A 23411-nucleotide genomic window follows, 5' to 3' on the forward strand; every position below is an offset into this window, starting at 1 on the left:
TATTAGTAGAATCTCTCACACTTCAGCCCCGCGTCATCGTCATTACGGTAAAAATGTGCGTCAGAAACGAGCACGGATCAATAATGCCGACAGTTTCATCAACGATCGCTTCTGCTCCAACAAATGAAGCTGTGAGCGACGCCGCTTCTGCGCCGGGTTCTAGAGAAGCGTCCTGGCTGCCGGTAATGAGCAGGAACCTGGTAATTGGCCTGGAGAACTCCATCAGCATGGCAGCGTTAAAAGGTCACTAATAAAGAGAGACTCGTGCCCCATATTCAGAGCGAAGGAACGCATCTCTGTGACACCTGCAGCACGCGCGCACACACACACACACACACACACACGTAAAGACTCAACCTGCTTTTAGTCCTCCGTTGTAGCTGCCTTCATTGCTGTAACCCTGCTGGTCTTCAGCACGTCCTCATTGAGCTCTGATGACTCAGGCATGACTGTGTAGTTTATCACAATTTATTAAATGACCAAGCAAACAGATAAAATGTCACAACAGTTGTCCAGTAAACACATCACGATCGGGACCTCGGGTGCTTTAAGCCAGCTTGATTTTGCTGTTGGACATGAACTTCAGAAGTGGTCGTTCTGGACTGTCTCCAGACCAGCACCGTGAGAACACACACTGCCAAACCCATGTGGGACAGGTAGACCAGGCTTTGAACCAAGAACCCGGCCACAGAAAGGAACAGGCTTATGGAATACCAGTAGAACCCAAGGAGCAGACAGAAGGCAGAACTCAGGATGAACCACGGAGAGATAAGGAGGAACTTGAGGAGGCCGAACAGCTGGGAGAGGCAGCAGAAGATGAGGGCAGAGAGCGAGGGGGACCACTTCTGGTGTGAACAGAACACAAGGTTAGCACATCTACACTGCCGTAAAAAAAACCTGCAGCCCAGACACTGTTGATGTTGTAAATATGCAGAACATCTGCCTACATGTACCAGCAACAAATAGCCTAGAACTCCAATGGAATGCAGTGTTCCACTTTAAAAGCTTTGTTCATTATCAGAAGACCCTTTTCATGTATTTAATGGAAAAGATCTTCTGAATGGTAGGGAGTCTCTACACTACCACTTGAATGTTTTGTCTTTGAGCTCCACCCACCCACATAAAGATTAAAATGGGCAGGAATTGAGTGTCACACAAGGGTCTCCACTTATTAGAGAATCTGCTCCATTACCTTCACAGACTTCCTGCTCCCACTCCTCCAATGCTAACCGATCTGGCCATGCAATGTTGTGCAAAAGTTGTAAAGGTTCTACACAACCATATTTTCATCATGATCATTGTTATAATAGTTTACCCATAAAATGTTTAACCCTGTCCCTCACCCAGAATCTAAAAAGTCAACTCTTAGCATGAATATCAAGCTTCTCAGGTCAGGTATTATATAAATTTGAATAATGGTGTGACGTTTTCCATTCACGTACAGTACAGGCCAAAAGTTTGGACAGACCTTCTCATTCAATGTGTTTTCTTTATTTTCATGACCATTTACATTGATAGATTCTCACTGAAGGCATCAAAACTATAAATGAACACATGTGGAGTTATGTACTTAACAAAAAGTGGAGACCTGGCCTCCACAGTCACTGGACCTGAACCCAGTCGAGATGGTTTGGGGTGAGCTGGACCGCAGAGTGAAGGCAAAGGGGCCAACAAGTGCTAAACACCTCTGGGGACTCCTTCAAGACTGTTGGAAAACCATTTCAGGTGACGACTTCTTGAAGCTCATCGAGAGAAGGCCGAGAGTGTGCAAAGCAGTAATAAACTAGAATATAAAACATGTTAAGTTATTTCACATTTTTTTGTTAAGTACATAACTCCACATATGTTCATTCATAGTTTTGATGCCTTCAGTGAGAATCTACCAACGTAAATGGTCATGAAAATAAAGAAAACACATTGAATGAGAAGGTGTCCAAACTTTTGGCCTGTAATGTACATGCAGTGTTAGCTCAAACTAACATGTTGAAGTGTTGAGAATCACTTTAGTTTTTTTTCAGTTACAAACCCACTGTTTCTCTGTCTTCTGGTGCTTTCCAGTCCAGCCGTACATCAGACTTCCATGTCTCACAGAGCACTGAGGGACAAAAGAAATGTGAAATGCTGCTTTCTCTGGGTGTTTTTACCAAACTGGGCCCTGTGATGCACTGTGAACGTCTTAACTGGTGATGCCAGGGAGAAGCAGAATTGGCAGGTTTGGACAACCAAATGCTTTCATTGAAACAAAACGAACGACTGCATCAACGAACACACAACGCAAGAAATCAAAATATTCCTCATGCTTCTCCACAGTTTCTGCTCTCTGAGGCCATGAGAGCTCAGAGTTCCTAAAACGTTCAGTCATCACAGTTACTTTTTTAAACGGGACAATTTTCACTTAATAAATAAGAGTGGTGTAGAAACTCACGAAGGTAGATCATGAAGGAGAGGAGGACGGATAACAGCAGCTTCAGTTCAGCGTCCCTGCATGATGGGGAGAGAACGTTCATCTTTGTTTTTTTAGAGCAGCTCACTGGAAACAGGCCAGAAGGGCCACACCTAACTGCCATGTCTGTGGAGTTCAGCTTCCTTCAGGTCACCTGATTAAACCCAAAGCCTTCTGGGTAACCTCAGGCAGGCAGATTTATGCCTTTTTTCTGTTTTGGGTAAAAGAGGATGTCTGTAACTGAATGATCTCAGATGTTTGGCTGTTTTTGGAGAAGATACTTCCTGATGTGTGAGCTGCTGGACAGCGGGTGTGGTCAACGCTGGCCTCTGCTCTCCGCTGTCACTGTGACAAAGTGTCGGGATCAGTCTGAAGCGGACGCTGGAGACGAGGGGAGCTGGAATCCAGCGGAGGGTGGGGGCGCGAGGACGGGCAGCGGTGACAGGTAGCGTCTGTTCCTGCAGCTGGCCCGTGTTGACCCCCCCACCCTGGTCAGCAGGAGTCATTATTACTGCTGGAACAGCGGGGAGGAGGAGTGGCTAGTTCGCCCCCCACCATTACCCAAATACTCGCACACACTCATTAGTGCCACTTCATTAATTGCAGCACATTTAGAGCTTTGTGTGCATCGTGGTCAGATTTTAATGTAAAAAAAAAGGAAAAAAAACAAAAACTTTAATTTCATCATTGCTTTCGTTTCAGCAAAAATATCCGTATTGATTGTCCTCTTGTGTGTAATTGCAGTAAAGATCATTAGCTATTAAAAATAATCTTATTATAAACAGGAATGTTAAATGAACAAGAGATAAAAGCAGGATCAGCTTTCAAGAGTAAAAACATTTCATTATGCAAAGTACATTTTAAATAAGCCCAACTAAACCAGATGAGAATTAACAGTCAATTCCAGCTCTGCCACAGTTTCCTCAGCTGCTGGAGGAAGTGCGTTCTCAGCTGAGCCTCCTTATTTCTCCATATGCTTTTATTAAAATCATGGAATCATCTCCCACATCCAGAGAAACAGCACGTTATTTGAAGTTCATCACATTTACATTTACATCATTTATCAGACGCCCTTATCCAGAGCAACTTACAGTCAGTAGTGACAGGGACAGTCCCCCCCTGTAGCAACTTAGGGTTAAGTGTCTTGCTCATGGACACAATGGTAGTAAGTGGGATTTGAACCTGGGATTTGAACCACAATGACAGAGGTTCCACTTATTTGAACTGAACTCTTAATGCTGGACACACTGTTAGACACAAGGAAATAGAAATAAAAACATTTTTATTTGATGTGTTACAAAAAAATAATTCAGACATTTAAACTCCCATGTAAACACAGAACCAAAAAAAAAAAACCATCAGAACAGGTTTGTGAATGAACAAGTGAGAACGTAAAGGGTTAAAATATAAACACATTATTAACCACAACAAGTAGAAACACACACACACACTTAAATGCTGCACCATTTGTACAGGAACGTGAGGCACACAGGACGCCACATTTGTTTAGTTTGTGCAAGAACACACTGTGGTATTTGAAACATTTAAAAACGATTCCTTCATGAGCTCGTGTCTGGTAATCTGGATCAGGAAGCCGCTCATTAGTGTTTGTTCCCTGCTCTCGTCCATCGATGGAGGAGGAATTGCACAAGTCGGGGTGAACGGTGAGGCCCGCCTTATTGTAGACGGGATGTAAATCAAGGGACCAAGTGTAAACGACCAAGCTGGGCAGGAAGTGGTTTGAGCTGGGAGTGGTGGGCTCATACGCTGTAGGTGGAGAGGATGTCCTCCACCAGGTGCTTGTAGACCCAGGCGTCACCCTTAAGCCTCTGCCGGCGGATGCCCACCACCTCGGGCTTCTGCAGGATACACACCTCCAGCTCAAACTGCAGGGTCACCTTGCCATAGTCAGAGTGTGTTTTGCACTTCAGAGTGTACCTGCAGGGGTGACAAAAAAAATTACAATTTACTAAATAAATAAATAAATAATAAAAAGAATTGCCTTAAACGAGTCTCACCCTTTTTGCACAAAGTCCACATTCTTCTCAGGTAAGATGCTGAGAATGTGGTTGAGCACCTGGTCTGCGTTGGTCTGGCTGGTCAGAGTCACATTATACTGGGCCTGGAGAGGAAAAGACGCAACGGCAAGCATGGCGGGATGGAGACCTCCGGAGAATGCGGGGGCCGGACAGAGGGGCCAGTGCTCACCTTGATCTTGCGTGGGCCGTCGCGGACGCCCCTCTTCCTGTTGGGGGTGAGCATGGTGATGACTTTATCTATGCCCCTCTCCAGACTCCCGAAGACTTTGCCTCCCTTGCGCTTCTGTGCGCTGTCACCCTGGCAACCTGCCATGTCGAGAGAGCGGGACCTAGAGGAAGAGAAGCTGTGCTTAATTCAAGAATATGAATGAAGCCCCGTGGCTAGGGGCAGGATCCTGTTTTAAAGGAGAATGAAGGGACGGATCCTGAGGGAAATCAGAAATTTTGTATTTTGTGAGCGTGGACAGACCCTCCGGAGAGCGTGAAGATCCTGTGTATTTAAAAGTTCAGCATCACCCCACAGTATGGGCCAGATATTGCTGGTGGTATAACAGATACAGCGCACCGGGAGTAGGTCTTTCTAGTAACCTTTCTTTGGGAGAGGAGGAGATGAGTTGCCAAGTTTTTATCAATTACAAGGGGGAGGAGCAAAACAGGATGACTGAGAGCTCATGTACGCCCCCTCATTGATGCATCTCACGCTCTGTTCTCTTAGTTCCTAACCCCCCTTGTACAGAGGAACGTCTGTGTATATATCAAACTTGTTCTCTCCTACAGACATCCCAGGACCATGCCCACTATCAGCATTGTATATTCATTTTGATGAATAGAACAATATCAAACACTCCATACAAATGGCCCCTTATTTAGCATCTCAAGCAACTGCAGCACCTGAATTCAGAATCATGTACATTGGCAAAAAATGCTAATCCTCGAATCTTGAAACACAATATCAGCAATTTGTGGTAGATGAACTGTGTGTGTGTGTGTGTGTGTGTGTGTGTACCTTCTCTCCGGACTCAAGGCAAGGACCTCCAGGTCAGCCTGTGTGTGAGGCTGGTGCTCTGCTGCCCTCCTATGGGATGGCTCTCTAGGGGTGCCACCTACAGATACACACACATTGGATAAGGAACACCGTAAAAAAAACAGCATCGCATTGACTTCAGAAGAGAACGGAGATACCACTCCCCACTGAACATCGACAGATCTTGTGTGGTGATAGTCAAGAACACAAAGTTCCTCTGTTCATCTAGAGGAGAACCTCTCCTGGAATACCACCACCAGCTCAACAGCCAAGAAAATCCCACTTCTAACAGATAATCCTGTGTGCAGTGGTGGCCTAGCGGTTAAGGTGCCACTGAGCAAAGCATCATCCCCACATACTGCTCCCCGGGCGCCTGTCATGGCTGCCCACTGCTCACTCAGGGTGATGGGTTAAATGCAGAGGACAAATTTCACTTTGTGCACCGCATGCTGTGCTGCTGTGTATCACATGTGACAATCACTTCACTAGTCCAGCGGCGTCTCTACTTCCTGCGGAGGCTGAGGAAAGCGAATCTACCACAACCCTCAATATATTTATTTTGATAATTAACATTTCCTATCCATTTCACTAGTTTAGCGCTGTCTGTCTTCATTGTTGTCTACGTGCTTTTTTCCTGCACTGTCTGTGTCCTCTGTTTGCACTTCATGTAGCCGGTCTGTCTGTTGCACACGTACACTTTATGTCAGTGTGTAACTTTGGTTAAATGTCACACGTAGCACCAGGTTCTGGAGAAACGTTGTTTCGGTTCACTATACTGAAATACTTCAAAAACGCAGTATAGGGCAGGGAGATGAAGTCATTTAGTCCTTTTTGCACGCGCAGTTCAGACCAAGCTGCGCTTGGCGGCAGCACGTTGTGCTAATGTTTGGGTGATAGCGCAGGGTGTTGCACTGGACAGCATTTTCACACTTGTGTCCTCTGCGGTAGAGTTTCCACTAAAAACCTGCCAGTAAAGCAACATGCTTCTAACAACAGCACTCACATCTCAATTAAGTGAAGGACTCATCAGGAGGACATTAATTGACTGCTCATCACCGGCAAATACGAGTATGTCTGCATGTGTGCGAAAGACGTGTGATGTGCTGGTTCATCTACTCCGTTATGCATTGCTCCACAACAAAATCACATTTGCTGTGAAAAAAATATACCGCTCGAAAGTGTGAGGCCATAGAACACAATTATCATAACATTCTACGTGTTTTACACCTTTGTGCGACAAGTGGACTTCCTTTGACTCGCCGTGAGAGTGATCAGGTAAAAGCAAGCAGACCACAAAGAGAAGAAGAGTGTGGGCTGGTGGCTGGGGATTAGTGGGCCTATTGTATCGTTTATGGTGCAAATGGTCTCCGGTGGAACAAAATAGTGGACGAAATGGTCCAAGAATGAGGGGGGGAAAAAAAAAAAAAAAAAAAAAAAAAAGAACAGTAAAGTAGTGACGGGGGTAACGGCTTGCCATGGCTCACTGATACAACCTGTCCGATCCAATAGAAGATCTAATGCAGTTTGAATTACAGGGAACAAAAAATAAAATAAGTCATGCCGGTTCGGATACAAGGCATCAGAACACACAGGGCATCCTAGTTTGTTGTGTATGGGACTGCGTAGCTGTAGACTGGCCAGGGTCAAGTTCATCCAGTGGGCACACGAGCATCAGAACTGACCACTGATGAATCCGCCAGCATATTGCCCAGCCCCAACATGGTAAATATGCAGCATTTCATATCCTGGGTCTTGAACCACACATGACTGCGCGGCTCAGAAGTGAATTTGGTCAGTGCATTATCAGGATATTTTTGATTTTCTCTCTTGCCAACGTAGATTTCCTACCTTCATCACAATCAGACCATCGTTAATAGGTCCATTATGACTGAGACTCCAAGTAGTAAGCAATTCCTGGCTGGAATTAAACTTTCTGACAAGGAAGAGGAGGTACTACTAGCTCCATGGGGTGAACGAACCTCAACATGCATGTAAAACCCAAATCAAGTCGATCTAAACCCCCGATTCAAGTCAGTTGTGCCCCGAGAACCTTCATCAGTTCAGTGCGGAGTGTGTGACGCAGTCAGGTTATCTTCTCTCTCACTACACTCTATTGTCAAAGGGGTCGAGAATCTCTCTCCACCTCCAACAGCTTTGGTGAGACACGACATTACCTCTGGAGGAAAAGCTTATCTGGGGTCAAATTAAACAAGTCATTACACATTTCCCCATTTGGAGATAAAAGAGCACAATTGCTTTTTACCTCCTGCATTATGCCGCCCATTATGGCTTCGGAAAGCCCTCACCTGAGGTGTGTGGCGGCGATAATTATCACAAACAGCCGGCTAATGAGCACCAAATCAGGAAATGTGAGGAAATATCACTCTGTTCCTCAGAGAAGCACTCGCTTTAATCACCAGCATTATGAAAATGATGTACAAATGCATGAGAGACCGAAGTCACGATCCGACTAGGTGGGGGAATTTTATGTTCCACTCACCCTTCTGCGCATCTGGAGCTCCATTAGTGACATGGACATTTTTGGGTGTGACCGGGGCAGCCTTATTGGGTCTGTTTCTCTTACTGATGATCGGGGTTCTGGGGGCGGGAAGAGCAAACACGTCCCCACCGGGAGTGGGTGTTCCAAGGTTTTCTTTATTTTCCTTGGACCTGTCACGTCGTTCCGGGAGCCTGTTCGGGTATAGGGAGTGGCCCGTTTCATCCCGCCCCTTTTCTACCGACTGACCAACTGGTTTCTGCAGGGATTGGCAAAGGAAGAAAATATGACTTGAGGAAATATGTCTGATGTAATGAAAAAAATTGCAATTTAATTAGAGCAGAATGAGAACTAATCTACTGAGCACCGTTTCCACTTCAGTGAAGAGACAGACAGGAAGTTCACAGAAGGCAGCACAGCTAGGAAGGAGAAGCACACACACCATGTTTTCAGCCAGCGTTTGCCGGGGCATTTTGGGAGTGAGGGGTATCCACTGGTTCTCCTCTTCATGGCAGTTGGTAGGAAAGTCCAGGGATCCCACAACCATGGATTCAGGGCGAGCTGGCCTGGTCTGCAGGGAACACACACACACCAATTTATTATTAATGCATTGTATTATTTATTTATTTTCACATAATACATATAATTGATAAAAACAACAACAAAAAAAAGATCTCTTTCTTGCTATATGAGGTGCTATTCCATTTTACTACGCTGAAATCCATTAACTGATGAACAAATAGCTGTTGGTGTTCAATACACGAACCATGACCCATTTTTAAATCACATGACTGACATTTTCACCACACTGACATATTACCTGACAATGGACATTAAGCAAGCACACAAGTAAAGCCACTACAGACTGAAAAGTAATGCAGATGCACTGAACAATTATTCTGTCTCTAAGCACTACTGAACCACTCCAGCTGAGCCAGAATGCTGCACAACAACTGGTTTACAACCTTCCCAAATTCTCTCACACTACGCCATTGCCACGTTCCCTCCACTGGTTTCCTATGGCGGCCCGCATCAGATTCAAAATACTGATGCTTGCCTACAAAGCCAAGGAGGGGTCAGTAAAATCCTACCTCAGTGAATGAGGGATTTCTATAATGGACATTTTAGAGCACAGATGTACAATGCTCTGGATACGCGAGTCTGCCAAATGTTGCAAACATGTTACGTTAGTTTTAAATTGTACTGTTATTTTATTACTGTTGAAATAGAAAAATTGTATTTTGGGCTATTAAGGACAGGAAGTCTTTTTTTTGTTCGCTTTAAATAGCCTAAGTAGCACATGCTTTAGAAAATTTTCATATAATCCGATATAAACAGAGAAAACTAAGAAAGGTCACGCTTTCTTCTCGCTAATGTGTCAAACAAATGAAAACCAATAGTGTCACACTTGAATATAAACTGGAGTAATAATCAGGTTGTACAGGAACAGTCAACAGTTACCCGACTGATTGTATGGTTGTTGGTGAGTGTGTGAGATGTGCGTGTGTGTGCATTTGTGGCCAACCGTGCTGTCCAGTAGAGCGGAGCAGGTGATCTCAGGGGTCATCAGCTCCGGTCGTAGGCGAACAGGTTTGCCCCGCTGCTTTTTCAACAACAGCAGCAAATACGTGGCTGTGGTCTGGTCATATTTCCACTGTACAGAGACACAAGTGTCTACATGATTAACCAGCACCGTATGTTACTCTTTATTTTACACAGTTATTAACATATTCATAGTTACAGGTACCTTACAGCAATTAAATAGTATTGCAGCATTGCATATAGTTTAATGGATTTTTTTTGTTTAGTATTTTATGTATTTTATTCTGCACATAAGAACAGAAAAATAACGAAAAACGCAACATGTTAATAGAGATTACGGGTATAAGTGAGAACTCTGCTGCCATCTAGTGTCCAACTAAGTTAAGTTCCAAAAAAAAATGTTTAACTAAACTGACAAATGTCAATTAAAAAAGGGTTAAACAAACAAATAAATAATACCTCTGACACCAATTGAACTGTACTGTGCTTGGATCGCTTCATGTTAACAGCCATCTCTGTGATGCAGTCTTCATCGATATGGCCCAACTAACATACACAAAGCAGATTTACATTTACAGCATTTATCAGACGCCCTTATCCAGAGCGACTTACAATCAGTAGTTACAGGGACAGTCCCCCCCCTGGAGCAACTTAGGGTTAAGTGTCTTGCTCAGGGACACAATGGTAGTAATCGGGATTTGAACCTGGGTCTTCTGGTTCATAGGCGACTAGGCTACTACCACCAGATCAGACAGCAGCACATTTCATGGTGGTATCAAACTTTAGAAATGTTGTTATGTGTGTGTGTGTGTGTGTGTGTGTGTGTGTGTGTGTGTGTGTGTGTGTGTATAATGAAATAAAAATGTGTGCCAAATATTTTTGCTAGAGTTGGAAAAAAGCAATACAATTTGTTTAAAAGATCTAACAGTTAATATTAACAAGTAGCACAATTCAGTCCCTCCAGTATTTTGCTAGATTTATGGAAATGGTAGTGGCCTAAAATGTGGGAACTTTTTTTCTGCATAGAAATTGTAGCAGAGTATTTTTCTTTTTTTTTTGCTTGGCATAATTCAATTGTTCCAGTAAGAAAAAAACATTGTATTAACCAGTCATTTTGTTAGAAAATAACAGACATTGAAGTAAAAAATATAGACCGCCAATTTGCAATACCTGTGATTTGTATCCTGACTGTGTCCAAATACGGAAGCATGCATAAAATGTTCAACTCTTTCAATAAAACATTTTTGCTATTGCAGTGAAAAAAAAAAAAAAAGGAATTCTTCCTTCTGTTCTGTGTCTATATGCACACCTGTGTAGTATAGGAAGCAGAATTGTAATCAAAATATTGGTAGTAATTGATGAGAGAAACTTACAAGAAATAGAATTGCTTGAAATTGCATTAATTGTTGCAACTGCAATATCACAATATCCTGGAGGGACTGAACATTGTATATATTGAATCCATCAATTCCAACTTCATTTTATTAGATTAAGACACAAAATATCTTTTAAATTCTTACGGGACGTTTGCTGTGCCACTCTACCGGACTGCTGTAGCCCTTCATCATCCAGGGGTGATCCAGCATCTGCCAGACACTAAGGCGGCGCTTTGGCTCCACCTGCAGGAGAACCAGGAAACAACACTTGACACCATCTCATTGACATTCTGAGGAGGGATAAGGTGAATAAAATAAAACTAATAATAAGTCAGCTCCACAGAAATTATAGTCACATGCCAATGTGTCCAACATTACAAACAAATAAAAATTGACTCCCTAAATGTTGTTAAAAGTCAAGTCCGAATGCTTACAACTTACCTGCATCATCTGGTTGAGAAGCAGAACACTAGCAGGAGAAATCCAGGGAGGATTGTCATATTTTCCTCTCTAGACAAATAAGATTGAGTATCTTATTAACAAAAGCACATGTTTGCTAATGCAGTAATTAGTTGAGCATCTTATAGTATCTATAGTCTTACAGTGATCTTTCTGTAGAGAACCATGCAATTATCATCGTCAAAGGGAAGATACCCACAAAGCAGGGCAAAGAGCAGGACACCCATACTCCACACGTCAGCCTGAATAAACAAGTAAATATAAAATGTTAAATTCTGAATAAAAGTACAATTAGCAGGATGCATAAATGTGTTGAACCTTTGATTTAATTACAGCATTCAGTCATCTTAGATTGGAGCGGAAATCCATTGGGGTTTCCCTACACAGATTGGGGCAGTGGTGGCCTAGCAGTTAAGCAAGCAACCCCGTAACCCCGTAAACCATGAAAAAGTTCATGGTTCACAATTACAGATCATCAAAGGGACCTCATTGTTGAAATCCCACCCAAGTTGCTCAAGGGGGACTGTCTCTGTAACTACTGATTTTAAGACTCGCTGGTGTACAATATAAGACAAAAGAGGTAAAAGAGGCTGACTACAGACCTACAGCAACCCTGAAGAAGCTGGAAGAATTTCTGGTTGTGTGACACTCATCCCAAGGGCATGACTAGTGCAATAGATCCCTATTTAGTGCAACCTACAAATACTCACCTCTGAACCAATGTATGCTTTGCCCTGAATAAGTTCAGGAGCGGCGTAGGCAGGACTTCCACAGCATGTCATCAACTCATAATTCAGTCCCCCCTAAAAACCAGAACTTCATTAACATCCCACCATGAGAAATTAGAAACAGTCAAAGAGGAGCAGTTAAGAAGAAAGTGCAGTAGATCTCTGCATAAAATCGATGTATAGATGTGAAGTACCTTAGGTTTGGCACAGAGGCCAAAGTCAATCAGCTTTAGGTTGTGGTCCTCATCAATCAGCAGGTTTTCCTAAAAGCCCACAGAAAGGTGAGACGCCAGAGCTCAGACCGCCGAGATAATGTTTAGCTGCTCACTCACTGGTTTAAGATCCCTGTGGGCATAACCCTGGCTGTGCACATACGCCAGGGCAGAGACGATCTGTCTGAAGAACATGCGGGTCTCTTCCTCAGACAGACGGTCCTTGGCAATGATGTAATCAAAAAGCTCCCCGCCTGGACAGTACTGTGATGGGTACAAGAAAGGTAGAAAATAGCAACATAAAAATATTGTCTGCTTCTTAAAGTAGTAATATTATTAAGACATGTGGCAAAATTACGAGTTAGGCCGACATCCAGCATCAGGGTTCTTACACATTATTACAAAAGATTTTCCATGACTTTTCAGTCACTCTAAGGACATTTTTCATGACCATGTGTGCTCTGAAATTTACGCGCAAATGTGAAAGAAAGAACACAAAAAGTCTAATTTACCAGAAAACTAAACTTATGACAACCATGAAAAGCTTAACTTAAATGACTTTCCTTCCTCAAAGTTCACGCAGCCCAAGCCCAAGTAAAATGAACTCCATCATGTTCCGGCATAAAAAAGACTCTATTAAAGGGAGATACATGGCTGAAAAAGAGACGTGACGTGGTTCACTACAAAAAGCCAGGAAAGATACTATAGAGCTGCGCTAGTTTTAAATGTTGTAGTTGTAAACGTATAGAAACATTTCTTGCGCAGCCTTACAGGAACCGTCTACTTCGCAATTCATTCATGTGTCTATCAGATTTTCCAGAAAAAAATATTTTGTATTCCAAAACTTTTTCAAGGCCTGGAAGATTATCTTTGCAAATTCTATGACTTTTCCAGTTTTTTAATGATGTAGGAACCCTGCAGTATATAAGAATAGTAGAAGAACAAAGGAAGGATTTCCTCGGGAGCGCAGTGATATTATTCACTAGAAATGTTGGGATTTCTAATCAAAATCTGTTTTTTTTTTTTTTTTAGGAATTATACTTTCATGGATTTTATTCTTCTTCAGAACTCACGAAATATCACTGAATTGACAGTATTGTGATAAGGCTGTATTTCAATGAATAATGGAGTCTCTATGATTTCCGTAGTTCGTTTTCTGTTGAAAAGAAGAACAGAAATATAAGCACATACCTCCAGCACCATGTAGATTTTGCTGTGGGTCTCAATGACGTGATAGAGACGACACACGTGCTGATGGCTCAGATTCTTCATGGCCTCAATTTCGGTCTTCACACGGGGCAGGTCATCCTAGACCGCACACACAAGGAGTGGTAAAAAAAAATTGAGCAGATTACCAAATATAATATTTCATAAGCACACAACAGCCGGTCACAAAGTCCACAGCAGGTTCGAGTCCGTACAGATCTGTGCTAAATTACAATTTGGTGGTGTGTTTTGGCACCTACCCCAAGGTCTTTCTTCACCATAATTTTAATGGCCACTTTCTCTCCGGTCAAGATATGGCGGCCAAGCTTAACTTTCGCAAACCCACCTTCAAGGAAAGGTTAAAAAAGTAGATTTTTTGTTAAATAGACAGGTTACATCACACACCATTTTTTGGGGTCGCAGATGTTCTTACCTGATCCAATAGTTTCATACACCTCATAATACTTTAACAGCTCAGTCTCGCTGTCTGATGGCATTCTTCTGATTCGAATCTGTGAAAACAATAACGTGAGGCGTTTTAGATAAAATTGCATCAAACAACGTATCCAGTTGGCACTTTGGGGTCTTTGCCATAAAGCTAAATATATAAATCATTATTAAAAGCAGTGGAATGAACTACAGAAACACAACCAGGCTCTCAGCACTGAAAAAATACACATTTGTGCATTTTGTAACCAAATACGTCGTAACACATCTCCGTGGCAAAAGAATATGAGTTACCTTTTCTGCGTTTTCAGCTAAAAGAGAATGAGTAAAATAAAAAAAACATTAAAATAACACAGAGCAAAAAAGACTCTTCACAGGTTTTGTTAGCAGCAGAGCTCTGACGTTTGTGTCGCTACGCTAGTCTGTTGAAAGAGTTTGAATTTGCCACTTCACAACGACACTTCCGGTTTCATTCGGATTGTCGAACGCAGAAAGAGCGGCAGGTCTTTTCAAAATAAGGTGTGTCGTCGCAAAAGTAAATTGTGAAAACAGATATTTGCATCGATGTACTTAACACACACTTTTGCACAAACCTGAAGAATCAAAAACATCAGAAATAAAACAAAATTGGGCCGAAACCCAACAAATTCTCCCAACGGCAGGACTTTTATTTTGACCTCAGCGAGTGAATGAAGCCCGGAAAATGTCGCCTGTCGAGTCACGTCGAACCTGTTCAAGGTTGCCTGCAGAAACGCCTCGTCGCCCGCAGGCAACCCCGAATTTTGAATAAGCGCCGTGCTTTTGGGCTCCGAGGTGTCAGCGTTTGTGTCGGCGGACTGTCTGCACTAGGCTTTGGCTTCTTGCGAGACGTGGTAAGGACGCCCCGCACGCCCATCATTTCTCTCGTACGATGGCAGCACCGCGAGTAAACAGTATCGTGGGAGCCTGAGTGTTCGTAACGTTGCCGTGCGGGCCAGACTGACGCTGTTTAAACCCCCCCTTTGACTTTTCAGCGTCGACTCGGGAGCCACGCTGCGCCTCAGCATGGGCTCCTTTAGGCTTTTCTCGTTCATGGAACGTCCCCTGCCCACCCTGGACCGCAGCCGGACATGGAGAGGACGACGCGCCGCCACTGTCACCATGGGGCTCCGTTGTGGCCCGTGCCGTCCGACCCAGATGAACGACAGAGACTTCTCAGCGGAAACTGTCATTAGCCGCCGCGCTGTGGACCTGACGGACAGGGAGAAGCGTGTTTTAGACAGGCTCTATGATGGCCTTGTGGGCGGCCAGAGGGCTTCTTTGGCCGAGTCAATAACTCTGGTGGAGACTCTGCATCCCAGGAAGAAGGAGCTGGCCCAGGCGCTGCTTCAGAGGGTGCTGGCGTACCGGCAGGAGCAGGACAAAGGGCAGCCAGCGGCCTTCAGAGTTGGTCAGTGCATTGCTGCCCGTGTAGTCATGTCAACTTTATTTCTAAAGCACTTTAACAGCAGTTCCACTGCACCAATGTGCTGTACAGGCAGAAGAGGGCACAAAAAGGCTGCCCACTGCTCACCAAGGGTGATGGGTTAAATGCAGAGGACACATTTTGTACTGTCACCGTGTGCTGTGCTGCAGTGTTTCACAATGACAATCACTTCACTTTTCTTTTGACTGGATTACACTTAATAGAAAATATTGAAATATGTCATATATTGATTTTCAGCCTCAAAGTATTGAACTATATGATATTTGGATATATTTTGTACATATCACTGTCTCTATGGCCTACCAATAAAATCAGGTTTGAGAATAAACCTGAATTGAGCAGTTAATGCAAGTTGAAATTAATAAAATGTTTAGGCTGGATAGTAATCTACAATAAATATCAGTATTTTATATGCATTGTAACCCAGCATGATGATCTGTGGCTGTAAAACCTTCTTAAATCTATAGTTCTGAAGGACGAGTGGATTTTCTAAATTTGGCAATACAGAATCAAAGCCTAACAAAGCCATCTGATCTACATACCTCAGGTTAGGAAGTTTCACAGAGGGAGAGGAGGAAGATGTGTTTTATAGTGAACATCAAATGACATAAATGATATAGCATGATACCAAATTGTTTTTTATATAATATTTTTATATAGATATGTAGTGCACAGTAGACTAAGTGTCCCCACTAGTTCCTGGTTTGTTCTGTGTTGTGTCTTATGGACACAAAAATACTGAAGAAAACCTTTAAATGTTAAATTATTACTGAGTAATAAAACTCAGGATACAGCTGTACAGTATGTGTTGTGCCTCTCTGATGGCATTAATAATGACTACTCATCCTTGTCAATAAGACCAGTGTCTGAGCTGCTTGTGCTATTCAGTTTTCAAACAAATAGTGAAAATGCACCATAGGTTATTGTCTTTTTCTTCATTCTAATTTCTTCATTCTTCCAGTACCAACAACATCGGAATATATCGGTTTGCCTCTCTTTAAACATTTTGCCACAGGGCCCATTTAATACTGTTTTTCAGTGCCCATCCCTAGAGCTGTGCATATAATCCAGTATGTAGGGGTGAAATAAATGTTTATGACACATCTTGAAATGGTTGTCCTATGTGATTGCAGGACTCTCAGGTCCCCCTGGGGCAGGAAAGTCATCCTTCATCGAGGTTGTGGGCAAGATGCTTACTGGAAAAGGGCACAAAGTGTCTGTTCTCGCTGTTGACCCATCATCCTGCACAACTGGAGGTGAGAAGCTGCCCCAAAAATCTGTGCAATGTCAATCAGGATTTTCAATCAGAGCACATCAAAGTGGGAGGTGACCGTGAGCGGGGAGTGGGATGTGGAGCTGGTGGACATTTCAAGGTTTTCTTCAGTATTTTTGTGTCCATAAGACACAACTCAGAACAAACCAGGAACTAGTGGGGACAATATGGCCAATAGTGACTAGGCCTTAATTCAAGGAGGTCAAGAAATTGGGCACAGGGACAAAATGTTGCACAGAACAACCGGGAGCTGATTGGATGAATTTAATGGACTTGGATGAGGAGTAGTAGTCCACGTGAGACCATGCTTAGGAAATGCCTGAAACATACCTCTTGTTTTTGTACATAAAGGGAACATAAACGAAGATTGTAAAATTCCTTTACAAGAAAAGGTATTGGGAAACCCAATATGTTACTGTAAGCAGCATTTTTTTTTTTTTAGAATTTGGGTTGAAACACTTGGTTCTGCTGTGTTCTTGCTGTTGCACTTAATCCTGGTCCCTGGTTTAATGGCATTTTAAAAAAGGGCCTTTTGTATTGCACATTTCTAAAACACTTAAATAACATTAAAATACTGCACCACTGACTTCAGACATGTTTTTTTGTTGATGCGAGGTGGAAAAATGCAGGTCCCCTAGTCATAGTTTCTTAAAAGGGTAAGTGATTAATGTGTATTATACAGAATCTAGAAGAGCAGTTGCATAAAATGTAACATTTTGCAATGAAGTAGATTCATTAAGAACAGTTTACTAACATCGATGTAAAAAAGGAGCAAGAAAAATCACGAAGGGTTTGAATATCTCATCATCAACAGTACACAGTATCACAATATCAAATATTATGGGAATCTGGGCAAAATCAATATTGGATGCCACTCATCTTCAGGTCCTCAGGGACAACTGCAGCATCTGCAGCACTGCAAAAAAAAAAAAAAATATGTGAACTTGATCCAGAAATGCTGCCATCTTCTCTTGGCCAAGGTTCAATTATCATGGACTGGGGCAAAGTGGGAAATTATTCTGGAGTTGGCCAGAGCAAAATTTGATATTTGTTTTTGAAATTGAACTAAAGACCATGGGATCATTTCCCAAAAATCCAGCATCTAGTTTCCTCAGTTCCCAGATGTTTACAAGCTGTTGTCTAAAGATGAGTGGATGCTACACTGTGGTGAACACATTAAATGATGCAGGGCATCTCTATTTTATTTTTTACAGTAATTACTTCATCAAACGAACAAAGTGAGTAGTTACTATATACACTTCCTGTTACCTCTTATCACTTCAGGTTCATTGATGGGAGACAAAACTCGCATGACGGAACTTTCCAGGGACATGAACGCTTTTATTCGTCCAAGCCCAACCTCCGGGACCCTTGGAGGGGTCACAAGGACCACAAACGAGGCCATTGTTTTGTGTGAAGGAGCGGGATATGACATAGTGCTGGTTGAAACAGTTGGTAAGAGACTCATCATACTGTTTCAGAAAACCAGTTTATAAAGAGACATTTATCCTTGTGAACCTTGATGTAAACAGGTATTGGCAATGGATTACGTATGTGAGCATTTGAGTGTTTCTGACACATAATTGATTACAGAATTCTATAGATCGTGTGTGTGTGGCTTCTTCACGTGGGCATAGAGTAGAAGACCAACCTTTGTGTCCTGTTCAGGTGTTGGTCAGTCCGAGTTTGCAGTGGCTGACATGGTGGACATGTTTGTGTTACTCATCCCACCAGCAGGGGGCGATGAACTCCAGGTTGGTCTGAAGCTTCAGGAGTTGTTTTAGAAAATAATTAGTCCCACATGACAAATGCACATTATATATTTTAAAAAGTCACATTTTCAGAAAATAGTATAGAGTGATCTGGGGTGACTAAAATAACTTTTTAAGAGTTTTTTACATTTCACCTCCACTTTAAAGGTGTACCATCACAGACCATAATGCATTCTCTGCTGTGCAGTTCGACAGCAACCTCTTCACCATTCATCAGTGGAACACAGTTATGAACCAGATATTATTTAACCTGTATAATATTACAATGTATATATTTAATTTACAATAAGCCTTAGAAATTAAGTCTTAGAGTTGTTAGAAGTGCTTCAGCCACATCATATCTGGGTTGATGTGATTTTTACGTGAGAGGTATGAACTTGATTAAACTTCAAAAACCTCCAGCAGGTTGACAAACCTTTTGTCAAAAACTTATTGTGAAGCTTTCAATCACAGACTGTATCAGGTAGATGGTAAAAACTATCAATGCTTTTGGCAAGGATAAAATAATTCTTGTTGGAGAACATACCGTATCTATGGTTTGATGATGACCTTAGGTATTAATTGTAACACTGACTGTGCTTTCTGTCTCTGTGCTGACAGGGGATCAAACGGGGCATAATTGAAATGGCCGATCTGGTGGTGGTTACGAAGTCAGACGGTGACCTCCTGGTTCCTGCCCGTAGGATTCAGGCAGAGTACACGAGTGCCCTGAAACTCCTCAGGAAAAAGTCAAAATCTTGGAAACCAAGGGTACAAATTTCATAATTAGACATCACTATATAAAGAAGTGTCCCAATAAGAATTCTGGTGTCGTGCCCTATTTTTGAAGGATTAAAAAAAAAAATTCACCCAATCAGTGAGAAAAGACTAAATGCAATATCCCTTTAAAATACACTACTCACAATAAGTTATTGTTATTTATATGAGGGCTTTTTCTGTATGTGAACTGGACGGTAGACCACCGCTGCATTGTCCAGGTCACATGGTCTTGTGCCCACTGCAAACGTTCACAGCGGTGTCTTGGTGTCAGTGGAGTTACCTGCGACAGTCTACTGCAACTTACAATCAGTAGTTACAGGGACAGTCGTCCCCCCCTGGAGACACTCAGGGTTAAGTGTCTTGCTCAGGGACACGATGGTAGTAAGTGGGATTTGAACCTGGGTCTTCTGGTTCATAGGCAAGTGTGTTACCCACTAGGCTACTACTACACCCCATCATGAACTCTGCCAGTAGTTCTGTGTCTTGATGCACGTCTGCTGATGGCACTGAGACACACCAAGTTCACGAGCAACATCTGACTGCCTGCCACCCACCTGAAGGCGCGCCATGGCCAGGTGATGCTGCTCGTCCGTTAAGTGACGTTGTGTGTTCGTGGCTGTTTGAACGTTGAACTTGGAATGACTTTTTTTTGATGCCACATTGAGAAGGTTTGTCTCTTGGTATTGGCCCCAATATAAGGCACACCTGTACCATTCCATGGAAAACACATAATGAGGTGTGTCTATCACCCCAATACAATTGCCTCCCTTTCCCAAAAAGTAAAACATCCAGTCTCTCACAATATCCCCAACTTATTGTGAGAATTGTATACCTGTATAACCTTTTCTCCTCTTCCTGCTCTCTGGTTTTTGTTCAGGTGATGCGCGTGTCATCTCAGACAGGCGAGGGGGTAGCTGAGCTCTGGGAAACCATGCTGGCGTTTCGGGACTCGGGACTCCACAGCGGGGAGCTGCAGTTGCGCAGATGCAGCCAGCAGAGGGTCTGGATGTGGAACCTGATCCAAGAGAATGCCCTCAGGCATTTCAAGGAGCATCCTGCCGTTCGATCCCAGCTGCCTGTGCTGGAGAGCAGGGTGACCAGAGGAGACATCTCCCCAGGGTTGGCCGCAGACCTACTGCTCAAAGCCTTCAGCACTGGTCAGTGAAGCGCTAGTTGGTGGACCACCGGCCTCAACTTCCAGGTCAAGACCTCCTATGGAGCTGCACACCTGTAGGCTGCGGCACAGACTCAGTTCGGACTGTCTGGGTCATCAGCAGCATCTGCTGGACCTACGTTTTCCAGGAAGAAGTGTTTTTTGAACCGCAGACAATGACACAATGACAAATGCGTGGTCTTTTGCAAACAGGAAGAAGCCTTTTTATTGCTGCCAAAATAAATCATATTTAGTGCATCTGTGATCTCTTGGAACGTTTGCTATAATTGAATGAGATTTGTCATTTCTGACATTACCAGGCTTTTGTAATTCACGCTTGTGTTGTGCCTCATGACACTATACATGCGACAGACAAAGTGGAATATCTGTGCTGAGTTGTGCTCATGTCATGTTTTTACACTAAGGTCATAGGGGTGACTGTACCACTTCCAGCACTAGATGGCACCACAGCGAAGCAGAGAGCTGTGCATATTATGTAAAAGCTGTCTGTGTGTTTATTAAAAGATGTGCTGGAATGGTGCAGACACGGTGAGGCCTTGTGTTTCCAGATCGCTCAGATGTCAGCGCTTGCTCTTCACCGCTCCTTGCTGGAACGCGGATGAATGGGTGCTAGGAGGTGAGCGCCCTTGTTGGCTGTTCTGGCCCTGATGCACGTAGCGGCGCATACATCTGACCACCGACCTGGCCTCCCTCAGCCATCGATTACCTCTGTATGCCCGTGCGCATTATGTGCAAAGCGTGTGCTCAGACTGCTGAGACTGAGGAGCAGTCGAGTTCATGTCGTTTGCTGTAGTCTACAACTTGGCGCGGCGACGCTTTCTGAATACTGATGGGTTCATTAGGTCTGGAGCCCCAACCCCCTCCATCCATATCCTTCTTGTTCTGTAGTCGATGGCCTGATTGGCCAATGAATAGCACCACCTATACACACACACACAGTTCCAGCATCTGGGCTGGTTCATGGCCACCTCCTGCAGATCCTGTATACAGCGTGGGGCATTCTGGGTTGAATTAAGACCATTCATGTACGAACAATAAAGGCTGAGGGAAGGGTCGTGATTGAGCTGAAAGGTTTTTAATTTCAGTCTTTTCCTTCCCAGACACACCCATGCATACATACAGTCCAAGTCACCCTTCATTTTATTTAGCCATTTTTAACGAAAGCCCCAATGTAATGACTGTGAGTGGACATGCGTGTGCAGGCGCCGTGGACGTGTGCTGTTATTTGGCAGCGTAAGTGTGTTTGTTTCCATTGTAACGCGAATGGATTTCTGTTGAGTGAAATGTCACCATGGCCTCCCAAATCGCCAGCATGCTGTGTGTTCGCCGAGAGGCTGCCGGTCACGCTCTGTGGCCTAACAAAGGCCCCCTCTCTCCCCACAGCGTTTGCTCTGCTTGTCTCTCCTTACACACACACATAAACACACACACACACACACACACCCAACTCCCGGCGACTGCTCAGATGGCCGCCCTTCCATTCCGCTCCCTATTTCTGTGCCTCCCTTCCGGCCTCGAGACACATAAGCACGGCCACCAGGGGCTCCGGGCCGGTGGCTGTGAACGCGGCCCTGTGGGTGACATGCAGGCGTGTGGACGGGTAACTCCGTCATTAACACTTTCTTCATGGGCAGCCCTGAGGCAGTGTGCTCTTTGAAAGCTCAGCGTGGTGATGGTGGCGTCACCCGTTTACAAGGTGCATCTTGGTGACCGCTCGAGGCCTAAGTACTGGAAATGGGACAATTTATTTTGTCTAATCAGTTTAAAATGTGTGCTGCTATGGTCTACTAGAAAAAGAAAGTTGTTTGGTAGCACAGAATGGTATCTGGCAGAACCAACCTTACGTAATGGAGCTGAAGGGACAATAATTGGTATTTACACTCGAGAGATGTGATCCTCACACATCTCTCGAGATGCTTGTATTGTGGAGGATGGTTCCCATCTAATCCCTGCTGCTGACCAGATCGCAGCCCGCGCCTTTATGGGCCAATCATCCACTTCCATCTTCATTACCACATCGCCCTACAACACTGGTGCGGGGAGGTAAGCAGAGCCTTACAACATTTCCAGCAGCACCCTGTAGGTCTGGCCTTGTTGGTTTCCATGACAATAAGGTGGCAGCTAGTTCCCCCGCAGGCAAGAAAATGCAACCAGACTTAATCCAGGTTCTAATTGATCTCACCCTGCTTGTTAATTCCTCAGGGCCAGCAGTATCGCCAGCAAGGAACAAAGACCAAAAAAAAAAAAAAAGCATACGGCGAGCGGTCATGAGTGACAGAGGTGGACACTCCTGCCCCCACACAGTGTTAGTGCTTAATGTTCACTGGGTTTAAAAAAAAACCCAGCAGCACCACTCCACCTCTCTGCTTCACATACACACACAAACACCCCCCTCCACAGCTCTTTCTCTCTCTCTCTCTCTCTCTCTCTCTCTCGAGAGAGAGGCTGTCAAAGATAAGTCGACCGAAGGGAGAGAAGCATCCGCCCCCGTCTCTCTGCCTTTCCTCGCTCGTTCATCCCCATCCTGTCATTCTGCTTCGTTTCTCAGCTTTTTGCCGCTCTCTCTCACCCCACTTTCACTGGCCTCCAGACCAGTGCCAGTGTCCATTACCGGGACTTTGTTTACGATTGGGAGCTACGGGTGAAATCCCTCGGCACGGGTCAATTTACTGTACCTGACCAGAGGTCAGCGTTACCCCCAGATCTGCACCCCTTAAGGACAGAACCAGGAACGTGGTTAAAGGAGAAGAAAATGATTGGATGAACATTCAATTTCAAGTGTATTCCATTTGGTGTATCAGTGATTGCTTCCCTAAAAGTTCATTTACTTCCATCTCCATGCATTTACAGCACACCACCAGCCTTATTCCAAAATTGATTAAATTTGTCAGAATTCTATACACAACACACCATAATGTAAAAATGAAAAACCTTTATTTGAGGTTTTTGCTAATTTATTAAACAATGAACAGACTATAGTATATTTTTGAACCAC

At 43.7% G+C, this 23411-nt stretch overlaps 2 protein-coding genes across 2 annotated transcripts; one reads left to right on the forward strand and one right to left on the reverse strand.

Annotated features, from left to right (window-relative positions):
* Positions 1–3986: 3986 nt before the first annotated feature.
* On the reverse strand, positions 3987–14408 carry melk (maternal embryonic leucine zipper kinase). Its single transcript, XM_028977731.1, has 18 exons — positions 14268–14408; positions 13960–14038; positions 13787–13872; positions 13512–13628; positions 12441–12584; positions 12303–12371; positions 12091–12183; positions 11524–11622; positions 11363–11431; positions 11066–11164; positions 10005–10091; positions 9529–9657; positions 8446–8574; positions 8007–8262; positions 5489–5585; positions 4652–4811; positions 4462–4565; positions 3987–4381 (listed from the first exon to the last, which is right to left on the reverse strand). Exons 2-18 carry the CDS (start codon positions 14021–14023, stop codon positions 4204–4206), a joined length of 1980 nt encoding a protein of 659 aa, XP_028833564.1. The 5' UTR covers positions 14024–14038; positions 14268–14408; the 3' UTR covers positions 3987–4203.
* A 258-nt stretch (positions 14409–14666) lies between these two features.
* On the forward strand, positions 14667–20660 carry mmaa (metabolism of cobalamin associated A). Its single transcript, XM_028977798.1, has 7 exons — positions 14667–14845; positions 14987–15402; positions 16572–16694; positions 17996–18166; positions 18380–18465; positions 19084–19233; positions 20120–20660. The coding sequence occupies exons 2-7, from the start codon at positions 15018–15020 to the stop codon at positions 20405–20407; spliced, it is 1203 nt and encodes a 400-aa protein (XP_028833631.1). The 5' UTR covers positions 14667–14845; positions 14987–15017; the 3' UTR covers positions 20408–20660.
* The last annotated feature ends 2751 nt before the right edge of the window (positions 20661–23411 follow it).

Source organism: Denticeps clupeoides, chromosome 4 (genome assembly GCF_900700375.1).
Source record: "Denticeps clupeoides chromosome 4, fDenClu1.1, whole genome shotgun sequence".
NCBI lineage: Eukaryota > Metazoa > Chordata > Actinopteri > Clupeiformes > Denticipitidae > Denticeps > Denticeps clupeoides.